The sequence below is a fragment of the Gopherus evgoodei genome, chromosome 6 (genome assembly GCF_007399415.2).
Source record: "Gopherus evgoodei ecotype Sinaloan lineage chromosome 6, rGopEvg1_v1.p, whole genome shotgun sequence".
NCBI classification, from domain to species: Eukaryota; Metazoa; Chordata; order Testudines; family Testudinidae; genus Gopherus; species Gopherus evgoodei.
Window position 1 is genome coordinate 127,070,786 of NC_044327.1, and position 23,858 is coordinate 127,094,643.

Genomic DNA, 23,858 nt, shown 5'->3' on the forward strand with positions numbered 1-23,858 from the left:
TTGAACTGTTTTGCTATGAAAAATTGTAAAACTGTACTGAAGAGTTCAAAATTTTCATGTTTGCAACAATGCTTAACATAACAATCCTGAAATGCAACTGGCTGAGTTTATAATTTAAGGGAAAAAAAGTTAAATAATTTAGTAACTTCCTTAACTGGAAATGGTCAAATCTCATTTCTACTGTTTTCTCTCTCTACAGACATCTGGACTGCTGCTAAAATGAAAATAACCATCTCCAGAGACTAGGACATTTAGTCTTTCTAAATGTGACTTAAAATTAATATGTACACCCTCTTCTCTTGAAGAGTCACTACACAAATATATTATATTTTCTTGAGGCAAACTGTATTTAAAGGACATTCAACAAGAGAAGAAGATTAAGATACTGAAAACAGAGATATTAGAAAATTACACAGTAGGCATGTTTTCAGACAAAGTCTCCATAACATAACTTCTTTGAATCAGGTCGCTTTAAAACATTGTCATTTATTTAAAAAATAATAATTAAAAAAAATCACTGCTTCTCAGTAACACAATGGATGCCAAAATAATCAGTTCTCACCATACAACATGAGCTTTACACACACACACAGTGGTGTGCAAGAGCACTGAAATACAATGGTTACTACAATAACCAACCTTATTAAAAGCTCTTATAACAACAGGTGCAACAAACAGCACAGACTGCATACTAGTGTTTGCATGTCCATTTTGGAGGTGGGAAGAAAAATAGATAGATAAACAAGCATAAACAAACAACAAACTGAAGGGCATTTCAAAGAAAAAATTGCATGGCTTTATGCCAACATCTGCTGTTTAAACAAGTGCCTAATATTAGACAGTATTTTCAATTGCTATTTAGAACAATACTATTTGCAATTCATCAAAATAATATTATGACATATGCACAAACTAAAAACTTCAATTAAGCTATTGTTCAAGATGACTGGTTTATTGTCAATTAAATTGAGTATTATTGTCCCTTTGTCTACTATTGTACTATTTTACAATTTTTGTGCAGCAACTTCTCCAAAAAGAAAGCTAGACAAAGAGGAAGTTAATTAGAACACTGATTAATAAGCATTAAACCTTGGAAGAGGATGTTGTGAAGGCCAAGACAGAGTTAAAAAAAAGAACTAGATAAATTCATGAAGGATGGTTCTATCAACGGCTATTAGCCAGGATGGGCACGGATGGTGTCCCTCGCCTCTGTTTGCCAGAAGCTGCGAATGAGCAACAAGGGATGGATCACTTGACAATTACCCGTTCTGTTCATTCCCTCTGGGCCACCTAGCATTGGCCACTGTTGGAAGACAGGATACTGGGATAGACAGACCTTTGGTTTGACCCAATATGGCCATTATGTTCCTATGTTCTAAGAATGCTCTAATTCAAATTGTAACAAACACACAGCTTAAAGAGGTGAGGTTCGTCGCTTCAATAATTTTTGCATTCACAATTTTTTCTAAAAAATGGTTTCACACTCGGGTTCTCACACCTCAGTCCACCCATGCCTCACTGCTCCTTTTGTCCCCTCTGCTCTCTCAGGGCTTTGGACCTTTTTGCATGCTTCCCCCTCATGGGTTTATGGCATGAATTCCACACCCCAACATGAGGCCCTGAGCCTGGAAGAACGTCCTAATTTGCATATTCTAACCCTGCTCTTTTCTACAAAAATATTGCTAAAAATCCATCTGTTCCACGGAGGATTCCCGCTTCCATGACCACAAACCCCAGGTTTGTTAATGAGATGCATCCTCACTTGTTTTAGACTGTCTCCTACTTGCTCATGCCCTTTCGGTGTACGTGCACATTTTTCAGGGGCACTGAGCACACACAACTCCCAATCAACGAGAACTAGGCGCTCAGCATCTCAGAATATAGGCAACTGTAGCAGGAATGTTGTCCTACATTTAGAACTCCTTATGTATGACAAAGCACTAAAAACCAGTATACTCCAGTGCCTACTCAGCACTAAATCTGTTCACATGCAAAGGCTAACATCACTTACCTTGGAAAAATCTAGATCCTGAATCTAGGGGTAATATGGAGCTCGGAATTAGAGATGGAGCTGGTAACATTGCCGATTAAGGGTGCCTGACACTTCCCATTATAAGACTTCATTTTCAGTTCAGTTTCACAGACTCTAAAGCTAGAAGGGACTACTGTATTTTGCTTATAATTTTGACAAAACTAACTGTCTGGGCTGAAAAATTTAACCAAAACAGTTCAGCCATTTCCAAGAACTAAATTAGGTAAAATTACATTGTTACACACACCTCCAAAATTCTGACCAGTTTTCCTTTGGCGCTGTAGTGTGCCCTACACAATGGAAAAGGGACTTGAAATTTGTGTCAGGAATGTGCCTTTTGCCATTCTTGTGAAAATCTGCTCAAATTTGGGCAAGTTATAATCCTTACACCCACAGAATCAGTTCCACTATGTGCTGCAATATGTAAGCATAGTAACAGGGTAAAGGACAAAGCAGCAGTCTATATATAATCATAATCATCCTATTAGAAACCATTAGCTTCCTGAATCAGGCACTCTTATGGGTACAGCCCTACAATCAATATGAAAACCAGGTGAGTGCTGCTAAGCCCTAGGGCGCCTACTCAGCACAATTTAAGCAAGCTTTTAAATGCTTTAACATCAAACATATCTGCAATTTAAAAACAATGGGTAAATGAAGAAAATAGTTATGAATGAATAAGTCTAATTTAAAAAGAAAAAATGGATGACCAAGATCAAATCTGCAAACTCTGATTTATTAGTGCTGCTTGGAAAATGTATTAGCAGCTAGCTGGGAAATTCTGACAGCAATCTAAGACAAATGAACTTCTATCGCAGACATGTCTAGAAAAGAGCTAGCACAATTCATTAACTTAAAAAAAAGAAATCTGTTTACACCTATGGGGGTCTATTCAGAATCAAAATCAGTCTCTTAGTTGCATTGCCCCCTCCCCCCCCCAAAAAAAAGTGTGCCATTTTTTAACTTAAGGGGATAGCTTCTTGATACTTGTACTCTTAGGGCCCTGAACTCAGTTCTTACAAGAAATCAATCATGCCTGACACCTAGTAATCACAGTAACCTAGAGTGACTGAGTACAAATATGAATGATTTCTCTTTTTCTTTGCATTTTCCTTCTGCTCACATATAAAAATAGCCATCACTTAGAAAAAAAACACATTTATTAAATTAAGCTTATATTGTTTAATCTGTATGGAAGGAGTAGTCAATAGGCGGACCATAGGCAAAATCCGGACTGCCAGACACTTTTGAACGGACCACCAAATCTTTTTATTTACTTATTATTTTCTCGAGTCTGGACCTAGACTATATCGTGACAAAAAATAACTGACTACCCTTTGTCATAAACAGATAGCTAAGGGTTAACGTCTCTTTCACCTGGAAAGGAATAATCTGAATCACCTGACCAGAGGACCAATCAGGAAACAGGATTTTTTTCAACTCTGGGTGGAGGGAATTGTGTGTCCGAGTTCTTTGTCTTCTGCCTGACTCTTTCTCAGCTATGGGAAGGATTTTTCTATTTCCTACTTTCTAATCTTCTGTTTCCAGTTGTAAGTACAAAAAGATCAGATAGGATTTATATGTTTTTTTGGTATTTACATGTCTATAGTTCCTGGAGTGCTTTGAATTGTATTCTTTTTGAATAAGGCTGTTTATTCAATATTCTTTTAAGCAATTGACCCTGTATTTGTCACCTTAATACAGAGAGACCATTTGTATGTATTTTTCTTTCTTTTTCTATAAAGCTTTCTTTTAAGACCTGTTGGAGTTTTTCTTTAGTGGGGAACTTCAGGGAATTGGGTCTGCAGCTCACCAGGGAATTGGTGGGAGGAAGAAGTCAGGGGGAGGTCTGTGTGTGTTAGATTTACTAGCCTGATTTTGCATTCCCTCTGGGTGAAGAGGAAAGTGCTTTTGTTTCCAGGACTGGAATTACAGAGGGTGGACTCCCTCTGCTTAGATTCACGGAGGTTGCTTCTGTGTATCTCTCCAGGAGCACCTGGAGGGGGGAAGGGAAACGATTTATTTCCCTTTGTTGTGAGACTCAAGGGTTTGGGTCTTGGGGTCCCCAGGGAAGGTTTTCGGGGGGACCAGAGTGCCCCAAACACTAATTCTTTGGGTGGTGGCAGCAGTACCAGGTCCAAGCTGGTAACTAAGCTTGGAGGTTTTCATGCTAACCCCCATATTTTGGACGCTAGGGTCCAAATCTGGGACTAGGTTATGACACCCTTGCTATAGGGTAACACACTACTTGAAAAAGAAAGATACGAGTCTACATCAAAAAGAGAATTAAGTGGAAGATTTTCTGCTGAAAGAATAGCTATAGAAACAGTCCTCACATGAAAATTACAGTTTGTATTTGATTTTGATCATTCTTTTGGAAAATATTTTTTTTCTAAAAATATGTGGAAGCCTGACTGGGTTTTTTGAGATCAACATTTCGTGATTCTTCTCTGAATTGCAAGTTTCCTCAGAAGACTAATACTTAAGGCCAACAGACACGGTAATGTCTTAAACAAATCCCTGATAAATATGAGCTAGACAAGTCAGAAAAACATTATGATCTCAAAGATGAATAAAAAAGCTTTTGTGAATAGCGTTTTATTGCACAACGGAATCACACCCACAATGGACTACAGCAGCATTAGCACATACACTTTATGTGGCTAAAATTTCATTCTTCACATAAGGAAGTGTGCATTCTGATATTAAAAAGGACAGCAGAGAAGGAGAATATTCCCCCATGGAGGATTCAGAGCTTTATAAAGATAATTAGTTGGAATACACTGTTTAGAAGCCAGCAATAAAAGCCACCATCAACAAGAATCAGTAGTTGTGGGGAAACTGAAGCAAGAGTAGGAAAATGAGGACTTTAGCCCTTACTTGCTAAAATTTCTCTTCTTGGCGATATCATGTTCAGGGGTGGCGGATCCTCCTCTTGCAGGATTCAAAGACAGCACAGAGCTCTGTCCAACAGGTAGACTTTACCCATAAGGACCCACCCATGCAGAGCTTGCCAAAACAGACTACTTGCAAGACTGAACAGCACTCTCCAAATCAAGAGTTTAGCTGCCCAGTTCCTCCTGCAAAGGGGAGACTTTTTTGTGGGCATGTCTTTAAGAAGGCTGTTCCCAGCTGAACACAGCTTTCTACCGCTTCTGAAGTCTGCCAGGGGAAGACACACCTAGACAAGTGGCTTCTGGTCACAAGAGAAATGTAACCACACAGTATATTTAACAGAGGAATAATGGACAGAAGATTGCTCTTTTTGAACTTTATTTCAATTGATTTAATTTTCGTAATGTATAAACGATACAAAGGACTATCTAGCTCATAATGTTTTGTGAACTGTGAATCTTAAAGCTGTTTAAGATCCCAAATCTTTACTACATAGGCAGAATATTACAAATATATACACTTCAAAGCTAAACTCTTGGGAAATCCTTAACTTGCAAAAATGTGAGATGGCAGGCGCTTAAAAGTTCCCTCTCTCCTGGTCGAGCCATTGACCATGCAAAATTACAGATACTGCTTTGCCTTACGGTTCTGCAATGTCATAGATAACTTGGGCATCTGCTCTGAACCTAACTCACCTTTTAACCACTTCAAAATTCTTTAACAAAAGCATAGGCTGGCAAAAGGCTCATCTCTCTGTTCCCAGTCAACTACTCTCTCTACCCCTCTTTCACCATGAGGCCATTGACAGCCCATCAATCTGTAGTATCTTACCTGCGCAAACTTGTGTATTTGTTCTACTACAGCTGCAAAGAGAGCGTGGACACTTTCATCAATTAGACTCTGCATATAATGCACAGCTTCTTCATCAGAGAGGTCCAAACGGAACTTGTCCTGCACCTGGTAGGAAGAGATTAGAAAGATCAGCCCTTTTATACAGAAAGAAAACTCTGGCCTTGTAATTGTAGAATTCCATTTTTACTATATTTATATACAAACAAGGCAAATTCCATCTTCCAAGCAGCACACACAGCTGTCACTGGACTCAGCACAATTACGGTTGACATCTTTGGTTGGATGAACTCCTGGAGGTTTCATCACATGACATTATCTTTAATTTAAAATAATCTTTCATTCCTGAAGACTCCAGGACAATCCTGGAGGGCTGGCAAGCTTAAGCACAACTGAGCTGTGGACAAGTATCTATGGGCAGAAAAATTCAAGCCTATCATTCTGTATGCATTTCTTGGGCCAAGGGTGAAGAAGGGAAAACATCTGAAAGACCATCTATATTTAACAGAAAGAAAATCCTATTACTGAATCATCATCTAGGTGTGGTGTTGTGTCCCATCTAGTGGCACCAAGACCACGTATTGAGAGCGATGAGTCTGCTCCACAGCCTTAGCTAAGAGCCAGTTGGCTTTTAGCTCATGTGGTAGAGGCTTGTGCACTAACCTCCAGAGACCCCCAGTTTGATCCTGCCTGCCGATGACAAAGATCTGGCGATGTTACTATAGTCTAATTCCAAAGCAAAAGTCATTTCTCCCAACAACTGAAATTTAAAAAAAAAAAAAATTGTTTTGGAAATCTGATTTTGGTGAAATGGCCAATCTATTAATACAAAGTTTCAAAACAGGCAGCCTACTCGGTGCTCAGCTAGACCAATGGCTGCCACTGCAAGAACCTACATAAACAGTGATTGTAAATAAGTGTAGCATTCATTACGAGACACATCAAGTTTGAGCTCTACATGTGGGCAAGCAAAAGTTTGTTTTATTGCAAAAATGCAGCTGAAATATTTTGGATGGTCCCAATAGTTGTTGAAAGCCTGCAAAGTTCCTTTTGCCTAAAGCTAAATTAAGAAAAAATTGTCTTTTTGAAACTGTAAGGAAATTAAGTAAAGAATATGGAATCAGTGTAAGGATGAGCACATCACTCCTATGAAAACCAATCTCCATATGGTAGATGAGACTTGGATTAACTCAGATTACATCCTTCATATGTAAACAGTTGATTGGAGACACTGGTACTCTTACATTGTTTGTTGTTTTGACAGCAGCATATTTTAAATATCACACAAAAATGGTTTGCCCAGTACTTACAAACTGTACACAAACTAAATGCTGAGAGCATAATAATTAAAGACAAAACAGCAAAGTGTCTAGCTTTTATTACTAGAGAAATTCTCCAGTCTCCACTTTGTTTTTCTTATCTCTATTCTGAAAAAGCAAAAATCACTCCACCCTGAGATAAACACTGCAGATCCTGAGCATGCTCAGTGAAAACCTAGGATTTCTAAAATGGTGCCCTGGAAAAAAGCCAAGTATACGTGGGGGGGGGCAGGCAGACTCACAGCTCTGAGGTAAATGAAAACAGTGAGCATGTGCAAGATTGGTGGCTATTGAGCATGTGTAGTAAGGGGTGACAGAGAGATCAGTAAGCTGATCAGAACTTGTTTTAAAGGTCAGAGCTGTCAATCAGAACTTTGAAGTAATGCTTGATACTGTACATGTGTGAGTGAGATAATTGCTTCTAAAAATATAAAGTTATATTTGGAGGAAGCTACAAATGTACCTACAATGTGCTACAATGTAGCACAAAAGGCCAGCTGCCAGCAGGCAGTTTTGGCGTCTGAGCCTGAGTCAGCGAGAGACACGATCGGAAGAAGACGAAAGCCAGGAAGAGGAACCAGAGAAAAAGCTAATGAAAAGGAGTCAGAAAAGCTGCTGCAGAGAGATAGGAAGAGAAAGAAAAAAACTGGAGTAAAGTTGATTGACCACAAACTCTGCAGCAACTGTTTTTTAAAGGAATTCCAAAAGCATTTATAAAGTAAGCCTGTTATTTGTTTAGAGTCTAAGTATAGTGTTGGATAGTAAATAGGGTTAGCGTGTGTGTGTGTGTGTGTGTGTGTGTGTTTATAAGAAAGCATAAAATTCTGTTATTAATTGCAACATATCTACTTAAACTTTAAAGTAATTTAAGAACTGTCGTCAGTGATTTGTTACAAACTGGCCACTTGTAACAAATTGCTTTGCTTTTAGAATCATTTACATTATATACTATTGTAGTTTGAATGCTCTTTAACTTACAATAAGGGATTGTGTGTCTCATGGTTTTGTTTAGGATTTTAGGCTGGACTGTATTAGGGATTATTATTTACATCAACTCAAAGATATTTTGTTTTGAAAAAGAATACTGCCTGTGTCAATTACTTTATCGGAAGGATATATCTGTGTCCTTTAATATTTCCTTAACCCCCTTTAAACATATATCTCAGGAAAAACAGACTAAGGGGGCAATAGGCAGACTATTACAGCAGCGTCTCAAAATCCACTTTTCGGGGTAAAAACTCTCTTTTCCCAACCTCATGCAAGCCTTGACTTACGTACATTTCATTAAGGTGAAATCAATGGTTTTTCATAAATGGAAACTATCTCCTTAAGAACTGTTCAGCACTTGTCAAGATGGCAAAATCGCAGAAGTGTCTTTCAAGCACAGACACATCTACCCTATATTCAAACCTTTGTTTTAATTCAGCTGGCAACAGCTTAGCTACACTGGCAAACAGGACCTTGTTTTTCAATAGCATTGAGTGGCCAGGGAACCTAAAGTGCTTTGGGAGCATTTATTAAGCCTCATAACAGCTGGGTTAAAATGACCATTTCATAGATGTGCAGAGTGAACAACTTTGAGGCCAATATCTTCAAAGGGAGTCCCTAAAGTTAGTCGCTTAAACATCTAGCCTATTTTTCTCATGTGCTGACCACCCAGTAGCTTTCAAATCGGTAACTGTGCGTGCTTAGCATCTCAGAAAAATCAGGCCCCTTGTACAGGTGGCCTAAAATTTCCTCAACTGACTTATCCATGTTCATGTGAGTCAATACACCTGAGAATAAAACCAAAGAGTCTAATATGCACTCTCTTCTAACCACTACCACTCAACCCCGCTGTTTAAAATGCCCCGTAGCAATCTCACAGGGTGACTGAACAATTTAATGTATGACTACAGGGTAAATTTTGAAAGGGCTGAGGTCCAGTCTCTCATTTCACTGGTACAAATTTGCCCCTTCATTTTGTGGTCCTAAAGAATGTTGGGTAGCAAATCCAAGCACATGTGCATCTAATTAGTAGATATTAGGAGCAGAATGGACCATCATACTCACTAGTCCGATCTTCTGCAAAACACAGGTCATAGAACCCCAGGAATTTCTGTACAAGCACATCACTTTTTGAGCTATAAGTATCTTTTAGGAAGGTGTCCTGTCTTCACTTCAAGAGACAGGGAAACCTCGATGTCCTTAGGTAAGTTGTTTCAGTCATTAATTATCCTCATTATTTAAAGACTGTCTTATTTCTAGTCTGAATTTGTCCAGCTTCAGCTCTTAACCGCTGCATCTCATCACACCTTTTTCTGATAGATTAAAGAGCTGTCCATTATAAGATATCTCTTCCCGTGTAGGTACTTATAGATCTGATCAATTCATCTCAACCTTCTCTTCGATAAGCTAAATATATTGAGCTTCTCAAGTCTCTCCCTGTATGTTTGTTCGCAAGACTGAGTATTTTCTGTAGCTTTTTTCTGAATCCCTGCCTATTTATCAACATCCTGTTTAAAGACTGGACATAAGAACTGGACACAGTAGAGAGATATTACTTCCCTACTCCTACTTTATATTTCTCTGTTTATATACCCATGATCATGTTTGCCCACTTAGCTACGTCATCGTACTAGGAGCTGATGTTCAGTTGATTAGCCACCATTACCCCCAAAGTTCTTTTCAGAATCACTGCACTGCAGGACACTGTTTTGCAAGTTGTAAGTGTGATCTTCATTCTTTATTACTAGATGTATGACCGTGCATTTGGCTTTACTAAACTGCATGCTGTTCAAATAAGCACTCTGTACAAACTGATATGGTCATCAGTATAACTGATCTGAGCCCATCATTATTTACCACTATAAATTTGTCTCCTCTGAAGGCTTTACCAGCAATGATTTTATATTTTCTTTCAAATCATTGATAACAGTACTAAACAAAGACGCAACAATTCTCTGTGGTAACCCACTAGACATATCCTATTTATAGTTACCTTTTTATCTCTAGCAGTTAACCAGTTTTTAATCCATTTAACATAGGCTGCATTGATTTTGTACAGTATTACTTTTTTCAATCCAAATGCCATGCAAGACCAAGTCAACGACTTACAAAAGTCTATTATATAAAAGAGTTACCTTTATCAAACAAAATTCTAATCTCATCAAAAATCAACATCGAGTTTGACAAGACCCATTTTACTTAAAATCATGTTGCATTGCAACCTTTAAGTCTTTACTGACTATCCTGTACCAGTCTTTCCATGAATTTACCCAGGACTGATTTTGTGCTAACCAGTTAAAATTACCCAGGTTATCCTTTTAAATACTGGTCCATTGGCTGTTTTCCATCCTCTGGAACACTGAAGAAGTTCCAAAATGTGTTAAAAATCAACATCAAAGGTTCAGAGAACTTTTTGGCCAGTTCTTTTAATATTCCTGAGTGCAAGTTACAAAGTCCAAAATACTTACTAAATATTAATTTAATAGTTGCTGTTTAGTATGTCCCCTAGTGATGAAACAGAAAATATATCACTATAAGATATGAATATATCCTTTTCCCCTCCCCCTCCCCCCAATTTCCTTAAGTGCTCTAGAACTGAATTCTGAGTATACAATGTGGGTGTAAACAGAAGCCAGAAAAAATGATAGATTCAGAAATATATTTATGAAGGCACAGCAAGACCAAAAGAATCAGAAGAAAAAGAGATTCACCTTCATCCCTAGGCATATTTATACAATTGACAACCCATCATACACGTATTCATCACAATTAAGAGTTGAAAACACAGATCACTCACTCATTGCTCTGTAACATAACAACCTTATAGCAACTGGTCACGTATACAGTTATAACTTGCCTAATGCAAAGTTTTTTTTTAAATTATAAGCCTCTTATTTTTGATATTATACAGTTTCAACTTTTACCAAGCCACTAGGATCCCTATTTAGAAAGGTACTTTAAACACGGAAGTAGTCCCCAATTGACTTCAATGAGACTAGTTATGCTTAAAGTTATACAGATGATTAAGTACCTTCCTGAATCAGTGCAGGGGTATTATGAGGACACTTCAGCAAAAATGTTAACTACATTTATCTAAGAAAAAATGAACCCCCTGTAATGCTGAATGTGCTTTGCACAATTCTTGTAATCAAGCACATATTCTATCCATCTTTTAATCTGCTTGTAGAAGAATGTCCTCTTTGAGAGCCTTAAAGGTACTGATGTTAAGATGCTGTATCAGCCAAATGCTGGTAATGACTATTAAATATTTATTGCCTTTCTTGAGAGGGGACTGGCACACATTTCTGTTCAAATATACCAATTCTGCTACAGTTAGATTAAAATTAGACTGCTATTAACAATCGGATCAAATGCTCCTGAGCACTAGATCCTTGCATGACCGATTTTCAGTGCTGTGATAAAAAATGACTACTGCAACCTAGATGAGAAGGAATATCATGAAATGACAAATTATTTCTTGAGTTGCAGTAATACCAGAAGCAAGATTAATGAATATTGACTTATGGCTCTTATAACAAAACGAATACTAAGGTGTTACTTCTAATCTCTCAGCAGCAAAGTAACCCATAGTTTCTCAAAGAACAGGTGTTACTGGGAAGAGATTTGTGAGTTTGAGATCAGATGATTTTGGAAATCATAAATACTTGAATTTGTGCATTTCATATCTGAAACACAAATATAGTGCCTACCACAGAGAGATTAAAAACAAAGACATTAACCTTGTGCAGTTTATATACAGCCTCATTTTTGGAATTTAAATGACACCAACTCTCCTCTGTATGCTTTTAAAGTTATTCCTGGTTGGCTGCCACTCACCAAGAGAAAGGAGCATCCTCTGCTCAAAATGTACAGGATAAATCTGATTGGATTTCTTTGCCTAGATTCCACAGAGGTGTGATTAAAAAATAAACTTTTCTATTTAATCAAATTAAACAATTCCATATGAATATTGCCTATCACTATTTATATGTTCTAGAATGAGAAGCGTGGACAAAGATTAAAAGGTTTCCTAAAAAAATGACTGACTGTCTTTTAAGGCTTGATTATATTATTGTAGCATCTAGCAGCCCTAGCCATGGACCAGGACCCCACTGTGCCAGGCACTGTACAAATACAGAACAAAAAGGGCTTAAAGTCTTCCCACTATTTAATTGTGTTGTACTTTCGGTAAATTAATAATAAAATTATTTTTGGTAGGACCCAGGGTGTGCTAGGAATTTTCCAAATACAGAGGAGCACAACTCTCGTCCCAAGAACAGATAACAGGTAGGGAGAAGAGAACAACAAACAGTTAAGTTAACAAATACATATGATTATGACAAAGCTATACTCCAGTTACCCTCAAGCATGGCAATGACAGTATGTTTCTTATAGTCTTCATAATCAACCTGACTGCGGGGAGGAGTCAGGCCATGAGGATGAAGTAAGGAAGGCCCTTTTGTGAGCAAGGGATAGCATGGATGAAGGCATGGAGACAAACAGAAGAAGTTGTTCATTATTTAAATTCTATGCATGAAGGAAATGAATAGAGGGCAAAAAAATCTTGTCTCTGTTTTGTTCATTGCAGGCCCACCTAAAATGTGAGCTCAGCTGGCTATCAAAGAAAGTAAAAGGAAAATTGCAACAGAATCTTAAAGCCACTTTGCTGTGTGATCTCGACAGATCTCAGACAAAACTGGGTTAGACTTGATCAGTAAATGGTTTGGAGACATCCAAGAAACAAAAATGCTACAGGAGATGAAATTGGAGATTTAGCAGGTGATACTCCCCTCAAAATCTTCTCTGAGCCAGTGACCCAGCACAGAGCTAGGAAGCAGTGTGATGCTGGACAACAATTTGTTTTAACTGATATGCGCCAAAGCTCTTCGATATTCCATTACTGCTGCACCAAACAGATTTCACAGCAATTGGAGAGACTGCAGATAGAGTATCAAACAAAGCCTCTTTCTACTTTGTCCAACAGAGAAAAAATGTATACAATATTTGTTTTAACATGGCCTAAGCCACACTTAGTTGGAAATTCTGGGTCAACTATATAAATTATGTCTGAGTTATTGCTATTGGGAATATTTTACCTGTAGTGCAAATGATTTCCATGTGGATGGAAGTAAACAGAGTGTCATATAACTGAATTTCAAGTGTTTTACAAAAGAAGCGAGAACACATTTCACACATCCTGCTGGTTCCATAGGCATGTAACAGTTTATTTCTCGATTCATCATGCTTATACATCCTAAGACATTAAAGTATTAATTATTTTGCTAGGATTCCTTTTTCTTAGTAAGCTTAAGAAATATACAGGTAAGTATCAGGGAAAATAATTCACAATGTTATTGTTAAAGATACAAGTCTTACCTATCACCAGTCTGAGGGTCTACACTGCACTGTTTCTGGTTTGACTGGACTCCCTTTTAAGGCAGGCAGCACTGATCCTTAAAGCAGTCAGAGAAGTTGCATATGAGCAACATACATCCTTCTGTTCCCCAAAGAGCTAACTACGTTGCCTCTGCAACACTGCTAGCCTGAGCTGAGGTGTAGGCTAGAAATGTAATTATTTTCTCCAGATTCATTAAAAAAAATCTCTAAGGCAGTATAGGATGGCTAGCTGTATATTAATAAACAATATAAAAAGGACTGACTGCACATAAATATTCACCAAAAGCCTGAGATAAAATATTGGCTTTGTAGCTTGCTCAGTAGCTTAACAAATCTGAGCTCTGGGGGGACAAAGAAAGGAAAACTAGTTCCAAAGCCAAACAACTCATGCGGTGTGATCTGCTACCAGCTCCCTCTTGCAGGCATTAAATTTTGTCCAGCTGAGAAACGGCCATAGATCTCATTTGTGGCAGCATCACACAGGGAGGGAGGCACTCACTCGGTGACAAGGTTCCAAACTGTTTAGGGCCTTGCAAGTTAAAGCTAACACCTTGAATGTCACATAAAAGTTCACAGAAAGCCAGAGCTAGTGCAGGAGCACCTGTGCAACATGCTCTCAATGTACTGAATTTCAGTTGCTTGCATGGCCATGCAGAACAATACCACTAGGACACTAGGCTATCTCAAGTGTGTGTGTGTGTGTGTGTGTGTGTGTGTGTCTGGAAATCGTGTTAAAATGTAACATTTTAATTTTACTTTGAAGGGGAAAAAAAAAGTCTGAATACTGTCCCACAAGTACTGACCATGGAAGGTCTGCTACATGGAACTTCTTTCTTCTTGTTTGTTGAAAGTTAACTTGATGAAATCTAGTACAAAATTCATGTGTACTAGTTTAAATTTGTAATTTGTTTTGCTCTGTTAGAAACAGTAACAATCTTGGGAATACAGAGAAAATAACCAATCCAATGCATACTTATTGCCCACTCCACCAAATTTTTGTGCAAGAATTGAATATTTCCCATGACCACAGATTTGACTTCCCCAAATAATGGATTAATAGATTTTTACACCAGAAGGGATCACTAAAACATCTAATCAGAACTCGCATACATTACAGGCCATTACATTTCACCCAGTTATCCCTTTATTAAGCCCAATAACTTGTGTTTGATGAAAGCATACCTTTAGGAAAGAGATCCAGGTTGATTTCAAGACCTCAAGAGATGGAGACTCCACCAGCTGCCTTGGTAGTTTGTGCCAATGGTGAATCACACTCATTGTAAAAAACCTATGCCTGAAGTGATTAGTAACCTGCGATGCGAGTTCAAGCCTAAAATTTTCAAGATATTTTGCAAACCTTGAGCTAGTTCTTTGGGGCAATATGTTATCAATATTTAATGCTTATCCAAAGTGGCTTGAATGCTCCATGTAGTTAAATGAGAAAAGAAACCAGTGTTCACATTTTGATTGAATAGTACATATGACAACCTTTTTCCTTAAATTCTCTGATTGATATTTATTTCACAGACTAATTATAAGGCAGTCATTGTGAAAGCTGTCTGCTACTTGTGCCTCCAGCAAGGTTAAGTAGCACTGCAGGTGTTGACTATGATTAGCTACTTAATAATTTGATCATTGCAATACAGAATCACTCATTGCAAAGGCAGCTAGTGACACTTTAGACATCTGTGTGTCTAGAACTGAGTAACATCCTCTAGATCGGTGGCTTTCAACTTTTTTTCATTTGCGGACCTCTAAAAAATTTCAAATGGAGGTCCAGACCCCTTTGGAAATCTTAAAACAGTCTGCAGACCACAATGGTCCACAGACCATAGGTTGAAAACCACTGATTCAGATGAAAAAGCAGTCTTTTGATTAAGCCATATACTACACATGTACGTATACATCAGGAGCACCATTGCTAGGACTTAAAGAAAGGCATTTGATATCAAATTCTATATAGATACTAGAATGCTTTGTGCAGGGATTTTTACTGTTTTGCATCTAAAGTTGTTAATGACAGTCAGCATTCAGCGTTCAAGATGGAGAATCTAGTCTTAAGTTTCTGCCTTGACTCCTACCACACTTCATAGTTTCCTGAACATGGGCATTGTCTGGTTATCTCTGCTCTACAGTATTATGTACAAAATAGTTAATTCTTTCACCTATTCAGACGTTTCTTGCATTCACCTGGATAAATTTACCTAGGTAGTGTTCCAGAGAAGACCACAGCTTTTGTTTTTAGGCAAAAATTGTACCATATCGAATGGATTACACTTTCTATGAAACCATCTACAATTTTCGGTAAGGTTTTCTCTACAGCTGCAGTTCTTACAGAGATGGATAGAAAAATGAAGTTACTCACCTATAACTGAAGGTTCTTCGAGATGTGTGGCTGACATCTGTATTTCACTGAGGGGTTATGCGCATGCGCCATGTGCCAGGAGGCAGAGCTTTTGAAAATAGTACTGTGTGGTAGTCCTTGCATGTGCTCTGAGCTGCTTTGTGGTCTCACCCAAGACAATAAAGGGCACAGCATACCGCCGGCATCTCCTGTTCTCTTTCTACCACAGAGCTGTTGAATCTACAGCAGAGGGGAAGCAGGGTGGGTTTGGAATACAGATAGGGACCACACCTCTCGAAGAACCTTCGGTTACAGATAAGTAACCTTGTTTTCTTTTTCAAGTGATGGTCCCTATTGTACTCCATTGAGGGTGATTAAAAAACAGTACCTATGTGGGAGAAGACTGTGGAATGCAGGACTGCTACTCCATATGAAGCATCCATCATGGAACCATGGATGAGAGCACAGTCCGTGGAAGAAGTGTGCAATGAATTCCATGTGGCTGCCTTGCATATGTCCATGAGGGGCATGTTGTGGAATGTGGCTGTAGCTGATGCTTGCACTCTTGTGGAATAGGCCCGAATCCCTTAAAGTGGGGATCGTCCCAATTATTGATAGCAAGATAGCAATGCGTAATGAACCGAGACACACCTGGAGATTCTTTGGCTGGAAATGGCTTGCCTTATCATTCTCTCTGCTATGGCAAAAGAAAGCTGAGGAGATTTCCAAAAGGGTTTTATCCTCTCAAGATAAAAGCCAATGCCCTTCAAACACCTAATAAGTGAAGCCTTCTTTCCTCATTCGAGGCTTGGGGAAGAAGGTAGGTAAATGTATGTGTTGATTGAGGTGGAAATGGAAAACCACCTTGGGCAGGAACTTGAGGGGGAAGTCTTTATGGAAAGTGATGAAAGAGGGGATTAAGCAATCATGGTTCCCCATTCCCCAACCCTCCTAGCCAATTTAATGGCTATGAGGGAAGAGACTTTAATGGAAAGGAGAGAGTGACCATGAGGCCATAGGTTCAAAGGGGCAGATGTCAACAAGCTAAGGGCAAGGTTAAGGTCCCAGGGGGGAGAGGGACATAGGCTGAATGGGAGGATATTTTCATAGAAGGCCCTTCCAGAACAATGCAGTTAATGGATGGGTAAAGATTGAATGACTGTCCTCCGGCAGGTGAAAAGCACTAACGGCAGCTGCATGCACCTTAATGGAATTGAGGGCCAGTCCCAAGTCCTTCAGATAAAGGAAATATTCCAAGAGTAGTAGAATGCTCACTGCTTCACGGACAAGGTTCTTCCAGGTGGCCCTGGTAGTCAAACGTGTCTATTTAGCTAGATACAAACATCTTGTGGACTCCTTCCTGATGCTTGAGAGGACATCTCACACTGCCGGAGAGCATTCCTGCGCTAGTGGAGTGTCATCCAAAAACAAAACCGTCAGGTGAAGAGTGTATGGGTTTGGGTATCAGTTTGCTGCTGTTTGGGTTAGTAGCTCTGGGAACATCCGAAGCATGAGTGGCAGGTTCTTTGACATGCAGAGAAGTGGTAGCCAAAACTGGCAAGACCAGAAAGGGGCGATCAGAATGGTTGTTGCTTTCTCCCATCTGATCTTGTGGATTATTCGTAGGGGGAAGGGAGGAGGCATAATTTGTCTGGTCAGACTAATTGAGGACTAGGACAAACTCAATCACAGGGGGGCCAGTCCCTCCCCTTGAACAACACTGGGTGCATTTGGTATTGTTGTGGGATGTGAAAAGATCCCTCACATCTTTTCCCCATCAGCCAAAGATGTCCGTGATTACAGAGTCATGCAACTCCCGTTTGCAGTCGATGTCATTACAGAGTCATGCAACTCCCGTTTGCAGTCGATGTCAAAGTTTCTGCTGAGAGCATCAGCTTTCATGTTCTGGGTAGGTAGGCTGTTGTCAAAAGAATATAGTATGTAATACACCATTCTCAAAGGTATGTAGCGATCTGACACATGGCTCAAGATCTTGTCCCCCCCTGCTTACATAGACTGTGGTGGTGGTGTCCGACATGACAAGAACGTGTTGGTCCTGGATGCCTGGCAGGAATGCCTGGCAAGCTTTGCATGCTTACCGGCATTCCAATATGTTTATGTGCATCCTGGCCTCTCATGTTGTCCAGGTGCCTTGTGTCATGCAGTCTTACATCTGAGCACCCCAGCAAACACAAGAACAAACATTACTTCCAGATTACTGATTTCTACTACTGGATTGTTAATTAGTGGAGGTTAGTGAAGCCCAGACAGTTTTAATGCAGTAATGTTCCCTACCAATCACAACACGTCAGCCATCTCTTAGGCCATACTATAGCTGACTTGTGGCATGGTACTGACTTACTGGGACATCTCAAATGCAAATCAGATGCCTCACAGCTGTCGCTTCATTGGTATGAAGTGCTGTCTAGTGGTTAGAGCAGAGAATCTCTGGGAGCTTATCTATTTATCAAATGTGTATAACACCTAATTGCCTCACAGATGTACTAAGAGAATTATTTATTGATAAAGTACTTTATACTGCCTTTTACCAAGGATCTCCAAGTACAAGAGAGAAGGATTATTAATGTTAGTTTTTCCTGAACCAAAGGACTCCCATTGACTTCAATGGGCACTAGATCAGGCTGTCAGTTACAGCTTCTGCAACCTAAAGCAAATCACTTCACTGACCTCCATTTTTTGGTCTGTAAAATGGGGGCATACTATGGATGCAGAAGATTTCAACCTGTGAAATGTCAATAAAAAAAAACAAAGCCTCCCCCTTTCCTTGTTTTCTGACAAACTCTCCTACTCATTTCAAAGTAGTATTGTGCGGATTAGTTAATATTTGCACAGGGATTTGAACATGCAAAGTGCTTTGTAAGTGCCAAGCATTATTATACTCTCCAGCAAGAAAATTGCTCCACTTGAATCACCTGAATCTCACTGCCTTTCTGCACATACTTAACTACCCATACTGTAGTTAACAACTGCTTGCTGGGGGCAGAGGGACTTTAACATATCCTGACCTATAAATGAAACAATAGTGAGATCTACTGTAATCAATGGACATTTGAAGCAGAGCTCAGTCAATTAGAGCATTGTATTCTTTAATGCTTGCTGAGTTTTGTGTGTCGATGAATCACTCTTCCCTGATGTTTTCTAATTTAAAGGTCATATTCACTATGAAGGACAGATACAAGCCATCTGGCTGTTCTGTTGAAAACGGGAGGCTTTTTTAAAAATTGTTTTTCTAAGTGTGACAATGCGGTGCTCTCCTTATATCTGGAGAATGACGATCCCCCTTTTGAGTTATTGGCTTTGAAATTGGTTGCAGATTTCAATCCTTATTAAAAAAATATAGAATTGCTTAATTTGAAAAAAAAACACCCCACAATTAGCAATTACTGTAGCAGCTGCACTTTACTGAAAGCAAGCTGTGTTGGCAGGAAAAAAAGGCATTTATATTATGATTACTAGTTATACAATGGCAGAGTAACATACATAAATTAAAAACAAACAAATGGAGTCCAGTGGCACCTTAAAGACTAACAGATTTATTTAGGAATAAGCTTTTGTGGGTGAAAAAAACCCATTTCTTCAGATGTGTGGAGTGGAAACCACAGATGCAGGCATTATTATAATGTTAGGGCAGTCCCTATTCTGGAAATCTTCAGATTTAGCAAAAACAGACCAAAAAAGGATAAAGTAGAAGATTCAGAAAAGAGGGATTACCTTGCCAAGAGGCAGGGGGAACGGCACAGCACTGGGGAAAACTTTTTACTTCTCATTCTAGTTTTAATTGTGTGACATTCTGTGGGCAAAGTGGGTCTTTAGAAAGCACTACAACTAGAGATGGCAAATTGCAAGCGAGTTCCATGCAGAGGGGTGGGGAAGCATGAAGAAGGTGCTAGTCCCTCTGACTGTTTCCTTTATAAGTAGTATGGGAGGAGAAGATTGGGAGACCAGAGGTGAGAAAGACTAAGGCTGCTAGTCTTCAACTATGGTCTTCAGAGCCATTTGTCTCATGCTGAAGCATCTGATATTATCTAATGCTGAGACTTCCTGCTAGTTGTAGTCAAGACTAGGAGTCTTAGGAGTGCTCCCAAGGCTGCATGCTCATTTTTTTCTGGGGGGTGGTGTGGGAAGGGGCATTATTCCCTGAGTTTCACGGATTTACCTTTCTATCCGTTAGGGTTTCTATGTACTACATTTAGTTTTAGTCCTGTACAAATTTGAGAGGCGGCAAGAGAGCTTTTTTCCCTGAGCCTGAGGAGGTTCACAGCCTGGCATGTACTATACATATATGGAAACAGAATATTTTTAAAGTTGGAAAATTGGGGAAATTTTGACTTGGAAAGAACTCACTTAACTTTCTTAAGTGCTACTCACAAAATATGTACAATTTAATTTTTGAATCCGATATTAAACATAAGACTGTCCAATTATGTTAGCATCAATTTGCTTTCAGAGATTTGAACCTGAAAAAGATGGTTGTTATTGAAAATAACTAAAAAGACAGGGCCTGATTTTCAGAAGTACCGTGTATCCACATCCCCAGCTAAAGTCACTGGAAGTTGTTGGTGCTTTAACAATCAAGTCCATATAGTTCTGTATTTGCTGTCAGGGCCCCTAATGGAGAGGTATGACCTAATGGTCAGCCAAGGATGGATTCAGGGCTGCAGTCCGAAGTCAAGCCAAAGGTCAGAGTGAGGTGCCACACCAAGGGTCAGTGCCAGGGTAGGAATCAGGAGACACACCAAAGATTAAGACAGAACTGGAGTAAGAAGCCATGCCAAGGGTCAGGCTGCAGTCAGTCAGAAAGCGTGATAACAGGAGCGACAAGTGAGAACCAGGCAAAGAAGCAGAACATTGATCTCAGGGGTCTGGTCAACAGCAGACCTACCAACTAGTTGCTCAGATAAGGTGTGGGATAGGAACAGGAAGCTTTATAGCCAGTGGTGTCCAATCATGAGTCTGCTGCTAGTCACCTGACCCAGCTGAGTCACTGGGTGTAGCCTCTGGTAGTGGGGTGATAGCTACAGTTCCTTCATCTGACTTTGCAGTGCACTGGTACAGAGGGCAAGGCTCTCACTCAGCCAGGCCAGAGTTCAAAACCCATAGCACCTGATAACGCTTACAGTTTTTCTATCTTGGTAAACAGCAAAAGTCACAATTTGGCACTATATCTTCCTCTCTGAATAAAGAATGCAAAAGAATCTTCACAGATGAGGTAGACAGGAAGCCGTGCTTCACTTGCTCCGTCCTGTGCCATAAACCATGTCAAACAGGTGTAATCTATACATATTTTACAGAAAGCTGTACATGACATGCTGCTATTTCCATTTTTTCTTCCCTATTCCCGTATTTCACAGCTATCGGACTCAAGTGATATCTGGGCAATTTGCTTTCAGTTATATTTGAAGGTTGATTATAAAATTACATTCTGCCAGTTAGTCCCTTGAGATATAACACATGTTACAGGAAAGATGATGATTCTTTGGAGAAAGCAGCCTCAGTTTATAAAGAACTTGCCTTCCTGTCCAAACCTCAGCTTGCTGATTTTTCCTCTTAATTCTTTAGGCTTTTCACAGTGAGAAGGAACATACCATGTATATGGTGCTAACTATAGTTTAGAGGGTCATAATTTTGAACCTCTGGTTTCTCACTTAAAGGGCATCTCTAGTGACAACCAACTGTTAATCTCAAAATAAGGATTTTCTGAAAAAAGTCTACTTAACACCCTCTCCCCCCCCATATTGTATTATTTCACTATTACTATAGTAAAATCAAAGACTGATTTCATTCCATGGAATCTGCTTTCATGCAGCTCCTTGTCAACCGACTGTGTCACATCCTGATTCGCACGAACAGGAAAAAAAGGTACACTGTGCTCACAATTCATCTGCATACACCTACAGGGAATACAGCAAGTGCACCTTCTTAGTACGTGCTTTGTTTATTCATGGAAAGGTGGTGGTGATTTTTATATTGTGCCATAATGATAAGCATAACATCGGGGTGAAGGAAGAAAGTTTTATATTGAGAGGTGTTTTAAAAGATTTACTAATTCCTTTTTTTTTTTTAATTACTACTAAAATAGAGTATTCTGAAGCTTTTTTTTTGGGGGGGGGGGGAAGCTAAAGAAGGATTTTTGGTGAAGTCCTCACCCACAAACCAGTAATAAATAAGAGATATGAGATCGCTGATACCTTACACACTTACAATGAATACCAAATGTGTTGCTGCAGTCATGTCCATGATCCCAACTCCTCCCATGTATTCTGAGAATGTATTCTTTGTCAGCTCAATATGCAAAGTTTGCAGGTTAGACTTGAACCCATAGCCTGGCAGCATGATGTCTTAACTTGCTGTCAGACATCTCTCTGGTCACAAACATGCGTTCATAACAAAATCTTTCCTTCCATCAGTGAGCTTCATAGTCCCTGCACCCTCAACATATATTGTTCACTGGAAACCAAGAGCTGTAATATAGTTGTAGATTCACCTCCACTAGCTTTAGCTAGAAGTAGAGTAATTTCAGATGTCTAAAGATAAACACGTTCCTTTATCTTCCAGTCCCTGCCATCTCTATCTAAATAAACATAGTACTGTTAGAGCAATCTACACCCATTTGATATTAACAGCATTATTGTTGTGTCTACGAAAATACTTCTGTGTGCTGGATCACTATAGCAACTGAATTCTTCATTACAGTAATTAAAGCATATAACCCTTTTCAGTAAGCCTCTCTTGCTTCATGATTATGAGCATCAGCTTTTTTTTTTTTTAAAGCATTCTACTTCCCTTAACCCCCACATATTTCATTATAATTTAATCACCAACATAATTTAAAAAATATTCTTTTTCCTCTTCACGTTTAAAAGAGGGTTAACCTAAACATTATTTTCTTGCTGAGTTTATTTCATTACTTCAGCCAACCCAGCAGATAATCATGTTTTTCCTCGCTGAATGCAGCCCTGTTGGATCACTAGCCCATCATTAAAAGTATAGCCATTGTAAAACTGAGAACAGCAGAATCTGAGTACTTACTTCGGTCCTAAATGAGAAAATGCTGGTTGTGAACATCCGTCTGCGTTAAGAGGCAGAGGGGATTGGTTAGACAAACAAAATGTTTTTAAATCTTCACTTCAATCTTCCATGAAGGTGAAATTATGGCTGAAATGGCTATTGACTTTACTCAGACACCAAATGTAATTTAATTTTACAGGTCAGTCCAAAACGGATCTTTAGCTAATTTGAGTTTCTTGAAATATATATGGATTTTGTGTTCAAAGCTTCAAAAAAAAAAAAAAAAAAAAACAAAAAAACCCACCAACTTGAAAACCTGAAAACATCTATTTCATTCTCTTACGAGGTACAGTATTATCTTGTTAAATTACTTTGAACAAGCTTGTCACTCAACATAAAGATAAAACAGCTAGTTCCTTTGTTATTAGTATTAAAAAGCTCCCATAACTGATGTCAGACTGGCCATTGCATGTTTAGTAATTGAAATACAGGTATCTCCACAACAACAATCTTGTCTTGAATCTAGCAGTGATTTATCCATGTTCTACAGAGTACCACGATAATGTTTCTGATGGTGCCTGATTTTTCATAAAGTTTTGCTAACAGTGTATAATTATTTTTTCCTTAAAGTAAAAATGAAGTCAACAAACAAAGAGTGTAGAATCTCTCTAAAAATCAATATCACTGTAGCTTTGGATAGAACTATAGATTTTTTTTTTTTTTTTTTTTTAAGGTCATAAAGCCAATTTCTGCCTTGAAGAGAGGACGTAGGTTCAAATTTTCCTTAAAGATGATTGGATCCTTCTATAAAATGGAATTTCTCACAAAATCTAGTAGTGAATTCAAAGTCTAATATTTAAACTATAATCATTAAAATCCATGGGAAGGAATGGTTCTCTTGGCTTCTAAGCAGTAGAGTATTTTGAAGCTATAGAAATCTGTTTGAAAACCTGAATGCTGACATACAAGTACAAAATCAAAACCAAAAAGCCAAATAACCACGTAA

The 23,858-nt window shown here is 38.8% G+C and overlaps 1 protein-coding gene across 2 annotated transcripts in view; it reads right to left on the reverse strand.

Moving 5' to 3' along the window:
• Positions 1-23,858, reverse strand: part of PIK3C3 (phosphatidylinositol 3-kinase catalytic subunit type 3) — a 130,795-nt gene that overhangs the window by 1,553 nt on the left and 105,384 nt on the right. For both annotated transcript variants that reach the window (XM_030566668.1, XM_030566669.1), the window contains one exon: positions 5,759-5,884. In XM_030566668.1, coding sequence (XP_030422528.1) covers positions 5,759-5,884 — 126 coding nt within the window. The remainder of the gene's footprint in view (positions 1-5,758; positions 5,885-23,858) is intronic.